At 49.6% G+C, this 8,690-nt stretch overlaps 4 protein-coding genes across 4 annotated transcripts; 2 read left to right on the forward strand and 2 right to left on the reverse strand.

Moving 5' to 3' along the window:
- Nucleotides 1-320: 320 nt before the first annotated feature.
- On the reverse strand, nucleotides 321-912 carry EI90DRAFT_3285644 (uncharacterized protein; the record flags this gene model as incomplete). Its single annotated transcript, XM_039066975.1, has 2 exons — nucleotides 321-599; nucleotides 667-912. 2 exons carry the CDS (start codon nucleotides 910-912, stop codon nucleotides 393-395), a joined length of 453 nt encoding a protein of 150 aa, XP_038922482.1. The 3' UTR covers nucleotides 321-392.
- Nucleotides 913-1,114: 202 nt separating this feature from the next.
- On the forward strand, nucleotides 1,115-1,717 carry EI90DRAFT_3012097 (uncharacterized protein; the record flags this gene model as incomplete). The annotated part of the gene is made up of 3 exons (XM_039056539.1): nucleotides 1,115-1,208; nucleotides 1,235-1,318; nucleotides 1,578-1,717. 3 exons carry the CDS (start codon nucleotides 1,115-1,117, stop codon nucleotides 1,715-1,717), a joined length of 318 nt encoding a protein of 105 aa, XP_038922483.1.
- A 125-nt stretch (nucleotides 1,718-1,842) lies between these two features.
- EI90DRAFT_3034350 (uncharacterized protein) lies at nucleotides 1,843-2,692 on the forward strand. Its single transcript, XM_039058535.1, has 3 exons — nucleotides 1,843-1,918; nucleotides 2,011-2,568; nucleotides 2,635-2,692. The coding sequence occupies exon 2, from the start codon at nucleotides 2,211-2,213 to the stop codon at nucleotides 2,535-2,537; it is 327 nt and encodes a 108-aa protein (XP_038922484.1). The 5' UTR covers nucleotides 1,843-1,918; nucleotides 2,011-2,210; the 3' UTR covers nucleotides 2,538-2,568; nucleotides 2,635-2,692.
- A 3,604-nt stretch (nucleotides 2,693-6,296) lies between these two features.
- EI90DRAFT_3285646 (uncharacterized protein) lies at nucleotides 6,297-7,240 on the reverse strand (the record flags this gene model as incomplete). Its single annotated transcript, XM_039066976.1, has 3 exons — nucleotides 6,297-6,456; nucleotides 6,812-6,927; nucleotides 6,995-7,240. 3 exons carry the CDS (start codon nucleotides 7,238-7,240, stop codon nucleotides 6,297-6,299), a joined length of 522 nt encoding a protein of 173 aa, XP_038922485.1.
- Between the last annotated feature and the right edge of the window lie 1,450 nt (nucleotides 7,241-8,690).

Consider the following 8,690-nt stretch of genomic DNA (forward strand, 5'->3'; position numbering starts at 1 on the left):
TTCTTGTATCGCGTCTATCGCCTTCTCCAGTCGGCCTTCACCTAGCGACTTAAAGGACGCCACCTTCGCCTTTCGACTAATATTTTCCATCTTCATCCAGCCTAGCCATTTCCACTTGCTTGTAAATTAGGACCCTTTCCTCACTGACCATCCTGACTATCCGAACTACCCCCCATTGGCTTTCTGCGACTGTTTGGACCCGAACCAACTACTCCTATAATGGGCTATGGGGCTATGACGAGTCGTTCAACAAATTAGTCTCTTGGCGCGCCTTATGACCGAGGAACGGCCAACCCAAACGGATCGAGTGTTGCAAACCCGTCGAATGACTGTGCAGTTACAAGAAAACGGCCTTCTCTTACCGGCTTCAGCAGGTCTGCTTCTTCATTGGTTCAACATATCTCCTGCCACGTATTGCTTGGGGCTTTCAGCTTTTCCTTTCCGGGTGCAAACATTCCATCGGATCGAACTACCTTGAGGCTGCTTATGGCTAGACTATTGTTATAGGTACTTTCTGTCACTCCGCTCATGGCACTCGCCTTGCAACTTGAGGCAGTCGCTGCGTCCTCTGTCTTGGCCTGCTCTTGTATTACGCTCCACTGCAGGACAATATGGTGTCGAATCTTAGGATTATCTGCTCCGACCTCCGGGCGTTCGAATACACACTGGCTCTGGTCCAACAGGAGTGATAAAAACATCCCACGGCGCATAAGCCGTACGCATCATGCCCTTAACTGCCATGTTCTCCAAACTCATTTGTGCAATTTTTTTCCAGGTGTTAAACGGTCCGTTTCCAGTTATTGAGGGAGGGGGGCACTCCATCGGGGCGCTCCAGTGGCGCCGGTATGTACCATGCTTCCACGGGCGCTTGCGCTCGTTGGTCATACCCATTTCCTGTGTTAGGGTGGGCATCAGCTCTGCAGATCAGTTGCACTGCGTGATGTCCACCCAGCAGGTCTGGCCGTAAGTCACATTTCCTCCTCGCTCGTATTCAAACCAGTGCTGATGTCCCTATATGCGCAGGAATATCTACCGCTGCCCTCCTTGGGCTGGCGCATGGACTAAATCCACTTCGCGTGTCCCTTGACTGTTGGCAGTTCGCTGCATCAAAACGATGACTCGCACTGCAGGCTCCAACCCAAACTCGATGTGGTCTGTTTTATTCCCAATACCTCCACTATTGTTCGCTTCCCCATACATGGCCATGTGTACGTAGCTTGATAATGTATCTCAGCTTCACCGTTGAGCTCGCCCCCCTCGTGTTTATGTCCCGCACTGAGTCTAACGAAGAAATTTCAACGTGCTGCACTGGATAATAGTGAGTCTATAAGTAGCCTCGAGAGGGCTGAGAAAGCAAAAGAAAGAAAAACGTAGCCTGAATCAAAGGTCTCACGGAAAATTCTGAAAGTATGTTCCAAGTTGAGACGACACCTTCACCTGACGTTACTGGGGTTCCACTTTTCTCTAGTAGCCTTTGACTGTGTTTCACCCGTTGACGCCGCCTTACTATTTTCGCCTTTGATATTCCAACAGGCTATCTGGCCCCGTTTTCAATCGACGGTCCACACTTAACCTAGTGGTGCTCTGGGTAGAAGGCGGAAAACACTTCCCTGGCCGGCGGGTTCATTGCGATGTGGGAAGAGCACCCGGAGTCAGCTGTCCAGTCTTCCTTGGTGAAAAGGTCAAAGGGGCGTGCCTGTCACGCAACCAGCCTTGATCATCTATATTGGCGTCTTTCATCATACAGTTTGAAATTCTTGTTGCCCAAATTTCACCCCATTCCACCCAACCATTGTCGAGAAAATTGTGCGCATGCCACAACAAAGATGTAAATGACAAAAAGCCAAAAATGCGACTTATGATAAAGTCCCAGGGTGAAAGGCAAGACTTCCTGCTACCTAAATTTCGGCCCATTCCACTGTGCCATTGTCAATAAATCATGCACAATGAGTATTATTGCCAGGGGGAGCATGTAAACGACAGAAAAAAAAAACTAAATACAGAACCTACCGAATAAAAGCCCCGAGATACGGGGCCAAACATCTCGCTGCCCAAGTTTTGCCCCATTCTGCCCAGCCGTTGGCGAGAAAAATGCGCACAAAGGTGAAAAACCTAAGCTCACAAAAGATAAGAATGATGATTATCGTCCAAAAAGGTCTCGGGGGAATAAAGATATGAACATCTTACAGCAAACCGCAAGTGTCTAGCTTATGTGGTTGCTGAGATATGTAGTGTTCTTTGTCGGCCTTGTTTTCGGGCCACAATTCTTAGGACGAAGACAACTTCATTGCTTGCGTGCCAGCGCAGTCATTCAAGTAACAACAAGTAGGATGAGCGCATTATTTCTTCAGGATTGGCCGGAATGGAACGGCAAACCAGGGGTAGGGCCCAACATCCTAGCAAGTGCGGTCGACAATCAACCCCAGACTCGGTGCTGGCCGCACGTCGAACATAAGTTGATATCCAGAGCGAGGCAAATTATTCAAACTTCGCCGACAGAATCCAATGAAAGGATGGTTTTCATGACCAAGATATAAGATGATGGTTACGGAAATTGATTCTTCGAGCCTAATGTGATGTTGTTTCCCTTGTGAGGCTTTAGGGGCGAGGGTGCGCGCATATCAGAGTACGCACTTTTGTGAGTGAAACCTAAGCGGGGATTGGCCACATAGGCACACAAAGGAGAATTATGTTTGATTCGCGAGAGAGCGTAGGAGGTCATGGGGGATTCCTTCGAATGGTGAGCAAACAAACCCGGGATAGTTCTCCAGATAGCAGTCAGTTTCTTGATGAACTCGATTATCGGCATTCGCCAATCTCGAAGAGCTATGTCGCGGGAGTAAATTAACCAGTGATGTGCCGGCCACGTATGTTCACGGAGAATAGAAATGTTTTCGAAGGAGCACATTTAATCTGAGGTCAGCGAGTCTTCACACTGATGCAATGTGAGGCTCACAATACAGGTATGGTTGATAGAAAGGTACTCGCCAATTCTACTATCTGCTTGGCCGCGGAATTCCTGAGGCTTTGATAGTGTAACGCGGCCAGTACGTGAGGTAGCGTCTACGATCTAGTTGAGGAAATGGTGCACGGATTCCGTGATCATTGATGAAGTTGAAATTGCGAGCGATTACGTGTCTATGAATCAACAGCTGTCTGTAGGCGCCCAAACGCGTCCAATGTACCGTACTACCTCGGGCGGGGAATAGTAGGACCGCCAGTGTATGCGGGTGAAGTTGACGGAGTCCGTGGGAAGTTGAGCGCTATCATCCGCACGCCGGCTAACAGCTTCTAAACACCGCATAGGATAGGGGAGGTAGAGAAGGGGGAGTCCTGGAGTGCGGGTGGTGCATCGAGTCCACTGAGGCTGCGCAGGCGCAGAAGGAAATCCAGATTCATACGGAGTCAAAGTAGCTTTTCTCAACTAGGAGATGAGGGATCCCCGAGTTCAGATCAGGGGACCACGTAACAACAGTACTTGATGGGCGAACCAACGTACCATCATCGTCCAAAGTCTATGAGAGGGAACGCGGAAGCAAGCATGAGCACAGAGGGATTTCCGTTTACAGTACTGGAGTCGCCACATTCATTTCTGTTCTCACACCGCCCCATGTCACTCATGCTCTGCAACACGCAACACTCGTTGATTATATCTCTCGTGATGAGACGGAGGATGGACCTGTATCTCCCACAACAAAGTAAGGGCCCAGGAGTATACCAACTGAACCATTCCAGGCGGGCGACCATCTGAATCATCTTATCGCTCCTGGTCGCGATTAAAGAAATCCAATAAGTGCCCGGGATTAAAAAGCCCCTTCGGCAAAGGAGTCTTCAGTGTGTATCTGGCACGAATTTTACAACCCCTGGCCTTATCCTAGCGGCGCATTCTGGTAACTTTCTCTTCTCAACGGTCTCGGCCCAGCCCAGGCGATCATCCCTCCCCACAAAGATTTGCGACTTCTAGCTGAGATCCTGGGGAATTTTTCAATTTCCAAGGCTGATGGCAGCCATCAGAACAAGTTATTCGCTGCACATATAAGGCCGCTTCGAAAACTGAGTGACATTATCATTTCCAATGTGATGCCAATGTTCGCATCTCTTCTCTTTACTGGGACAATAAGAGAATTTTTGGGACAGGCGTGTCTCCCTGGGCCACAACGACTTAAGGATGAGGAGATCTGATATGTTCTCTGCTCCAGCGGGAGACAGCCCCATATTCCCCCAGGCAGTTCGTATCCTCAAACATCCACGAGTACTAGGATACGGCTCAGTCCTTGGATCAAGAGCTGGATCCAATACTCGCGATGTTTGGTCCGTTCTGCTTCTGTAAGTAAATGGGCGCCCGGATGGATGGCTGGGATGCAGGTTTCGTATCAAAGACATCTAGTGGCATGCTGAGCAACTTGTGCCCCCTCCAAGTGATATTCTTGTGCTTCACTGTGTCGAGATGTTTGCAGTTGCTGTGAGAACTACGACGTCGATGTCGTGGGGCGTACCTGAGGCCGCCATCATCGCAGAGGCAGATGCGCTCGGCACCAAGAACCACTGAATGCGTGGGGACGCGCGAGCCAGGAATGAAGGATCTGCTGTGTGGTTGAGAAACTGGCTTCATCAGGTTTAACCGATGTACGCGATCAAAGGCCAATGTCAAACCTTTCATCAGCGTTACAACTTTCACGCCTCTAAGTAATGTTATTTTCAAACACGTTACTATCATGGTGCGTCATGACCAAATATGGAGATGCCTTGTACGAGTCCCGGAATTATCTTGCCACACAGTAAGTTAAGCGCCCAGTGCAAGATTTTTCTTTTGCATCTCCACCCAGATGGTGGTTCCTGTGTCTGGCCATCACGCTTCCTTGACATCCTTTCTCTGCAATCTCGGCCTACCTGGTGCCGTTGTGCACCTTCAGATCGTGCTTGCCTTGGAGCAGCGAAACACGTGGTGGAATCTGTGGACCATTCATCCGGCACAAGGCAGCCGGCGGGAACGGACCTTCCCCATTAGTTAGCACAAATAACTAAGTGCTCAGTAAGCTTTGTTACATATCAATATTTATTTGGCGAATTGAACTCGATATTCTGATTTTTTCACAGAATCCAACGGCGCATCCCCCGCGGCATTGTTAGACTTCTCCTCATCGTCCAGCACTATTCCATCCCTTCCACGCTCTCGGTATGCCTGCAGCTGATGGAAGGGGCTAGTTCATGAACCCTTAGGTCGGAGGATCCTTCAACCAAAAAATAACTAGCTGGCTAGGAAGATCTGGACACCCGATCTAATGAATAGCATCATTACCTAACGGTAGCACCCCCGATTAGCTGACGCGCTCATTCTGCATCTGCGGGAGCGCCGATGGAAGTGGCCGCGAGGAGTTTTTCGTTTGTCTCTGGCCAGAGCTGGCAAGGAACAGATGTTGGTGACACTCCATTATGCACCACACTCTTCGACTGACATCCCAACGTCCTCAGAACATGACGGACTTTGTACCCCAGCACAGCAGTGGTTGAGGGCTACGACCTCGTCAGGACGCAAGGATTCTGTGTGGAACCGATTAGGTCAATAAGCCGTAAATAACAAATTCGAGTAATGTCCTGATGCATCGTTTTGATGGGCGGATGTTTCCTAGCCAAGGGGGTGTGAGTGATTTTTCATCACGCCTTCGTTCAGCCTCCCCGCCTTGACTTGGCTCGTCCCCTCATCTCTCGTCCACGGAAATTGCAGCGGGGCACTTTTCCAGCAATTTTGCGGTTGAACGAAGTCGAACGGTGCACTGGCAGGCGAGAAATCGCAAAAATTGTGGAATGTCAGCCCTGCGATCTATGATCATGTTCATATCAATGGTTGGAACTTCGACGAAGAAAACCGTCCAATTTGGAAGTTATATTCAATGCTGGCTGGGTACCCATCGCGAGGCGAGGATTGAATGGGCGTAAAATGCATAAAAGAGCGACTTGAGCCTCAAATTTCCCCATCAGCCCCTCTCTCCCTTTCTCGCCATCGTCCCTTCCTCACCATGGGACACGCCCTCCGATGCACCTCAGCGGCCCCAAACACACACTCCTCATCCCTCAGCATCTTTCAGTTGTGCATGCCTTTATAGGCTCCACCCTCGGAATTTCCCTTCGTACGCCTTATCCCATCGATCTCCCCCCCCTTCTGTCACCTTTCGAATACTCGTCTTTGCCATTCTACCCTCAAGTCATCCCAAATTGTTTGTCGTCCTCAAGGTCCCTCTGCCACTAGGTTGCCATTCACTCCACAACTCTGCAGCTGCTGGCCGCCTCTGGGTTCTCTACTTTAGTCGCTCTCCAGCTTTCCTGAGCCTACGCGCGGCTTCTTGTATCGCGTCTATCGCCTTCTCCAGTCGGCCTTCACCTAGCGACTTAAAGGACGCCACCTTCGCCTTTCGACTAATATTTTCCATCTTCATCCAGCCTAGCCATTTCCACTTGCTTGTAAATTAGGACCCTTTCCTCACTGACGATCCTGACCATCCGAACTACCCCCCTATTGGCTTTCTGCGACTGTTTGGACCCGAACCAACTACTCCTATAATGGGCTATGGGGCTATGACGAGTCGTTCAACAAATTAGTCTCTTGGCGCGCCTTATGACCGAGGAACGGCCAACCCAAACGGATCGAGTGTGCAAACCCGTCGAATGACTGTGCAGTTACAAGAAAACGGCCTTCTCTTACCGGCTTCAGCAGGTCTGCTTCTTCGTTGGTTCAACATATCTCCTGCCACGGATTGCTTGGGCCTTTCAGCTTTTCCTTTCTGGGTGCAAACATTCCATCGGATCGAACTACCTTATGGCTAGACTATTGTTATAGGTACTTTCTGTCACTCCGCTCATGGCACTCGCCTTGCAACTTGAGGCAGTCGCTGCGTCCTCTGTCTTGGCCTGCTCTTGTATTACGCTCCACTGCAGGACAATATGGTGTCGAATCTTAGGATTATCTGCTCCGACCTCCGGGCATTCGAATACACACTGGCTCTGGTCCAACAGGAGTGATAAAAACATCCCACGGCGCATAAGCCGTACGCATCATGCCCTTAACTGCCATGTTCTCCAAACTCATTTGTGCAATTTTTTTCCAGGTGTTAAACGGTCCGTTTCCAGTTATTGAGGGAGGGGGGCACTCCATCGGGGCGCTCCAGTGGCGCTGGTATGTACCATGCTTCCGCGGGCGCTTGCGCTCGTTGGTCATACCCATTTCCTGTGTTAGGGTGGGCATCAGCTCTGCAGATCAGTTGCACTGCGTGATGTCCACCCAGCAGGTCTGGCCGTAAGTCACATTTCCTCCTCGCTCGTATTCAAACCAGTGCTGATGTCCCTATATGCGCAGGAATATCTACCGCTGCCCTCCTTGGGCTGGCACATGGACTAAATCCACTTCGCGTGTCCCTTGACTGTTGGCAGTTCGAACGATGACTCACACCGCAGGCTCCAACCTAAGCTCGATGTAGTCTGTTTTATTCCCAATACCGACATGTTTCTCCACTATTGTCCGCTTCCCCATACAAGGCCATGTGTAATGTAGCTTGATAATGTATTTCAGCTTCACCGTTGAGCTCGCTCCCCTCATGTTTATGTCCCGCACTGAGTCTAACGAAGAAATTTCAACGTGCTGCTCTAAATAATAGTGAGTCTATAAGTAGCCTCGAGAGGGCTGAGAAAGCAAAAGAAAGAAAAACGTAGCCTGAATCAGAGGTCTCACGGAAGATTCTGAAAGTATGTTCCAAGTTGAGACGACACCTTCACCTGACGTTACTGGGGTTCCACTCTTCTCTAGTAGCCCTTGGCTGTGTTTCACCCGTTGACGCCGCCTTACTATTTTCGCCTTTGATATTCCAACAGGCTATCTGGCCCCGTTTTCGATCGACGATCCACACTTAACCTGGCGGTGCTCTGGGTAGAAGGCGGAAAACACTTCCCTGGCCGGCGGGTCCATTGCGATGTGGGAAGAGCGCCCAGAGTCAGCTGTCCAGTCTTGGTGAAAAGGTCAAAGGGGCGTGCCTGCCATGCATCATCTATATTGGCGTCTTTCATTATACAGTTTGAAATCCTTGTTGCCCAAATTTCACCCCATTCCACCCAACCATTGTCGAGAAAATTGTGCATGCCACAGCAAAGATGTAAATGACAAAAAGCCAAAAATGCGACTTATCGATAAAGTCCCAGGGTGAAAGGCAAGACTTCTTGCTACCTAAATTTCGGCCCATTCCACTGTGCCATTGTCAATAAATCATGCACAATGAGTATTATTGCCAGGGGGAGCATGTAAACGATAAAAAAAAACTAAACACAGAACCTACCGAATAAAAGCCCCGGAATACGGGGCCAAACATCTCGCTGCCCAAGTTTTGCCTCATTCTGCCCAGCCGTTGGCGAGAAAAATGCGCACAAAGGTGAAAAACCTAAGCTCACAAAAAATAAGAATGATGATTATCGTCCAAAAAGATCTCGGGGGAATAAATATATGAACATCTTACAGCAAACCGCAAGTGTTTAGCTTATGCGGTTGCTGAGTTCTTTGTCGACCTTGTTTTCGGGCCACAATTCTTAGGACGAAGACAACTTCATTGCTTGCGCACCAGCGCAGTCATTCAAGTAACAACTAAGTAGGGTGAGCGCATTATTTCTTCAGGATTGGCCGGAATGGAACGGCGAACCGGGGGTAGGGC

Source organism: Cantharellus anzutake (assembly GCF_015039405.1).
Source record: "Cantharellus anzutake strain C23 chromosome Unknown EI90scaffold_4, whole genome shotgun sequence".
In the NCBI taxonomy this organism is placed as follows: domain Eukaryota; kingdom Fungi; phylum Basidiomycota; class Agaricomycetes; order Cantharellales; family Hydnaceae; genus Cantharellus; species Cantharellus anzutake.

Bases quoted from the DNA above. Each gene is read 5' to 3' on its own strand.
- EI90DRAFT_3034350 (XM_039058535.1), top strand. From the start codon at position 2,211: ATGTGGTTGCTGAGATATGTAGTGTTCTTTGTCGGCCTTGTTTTCGGG.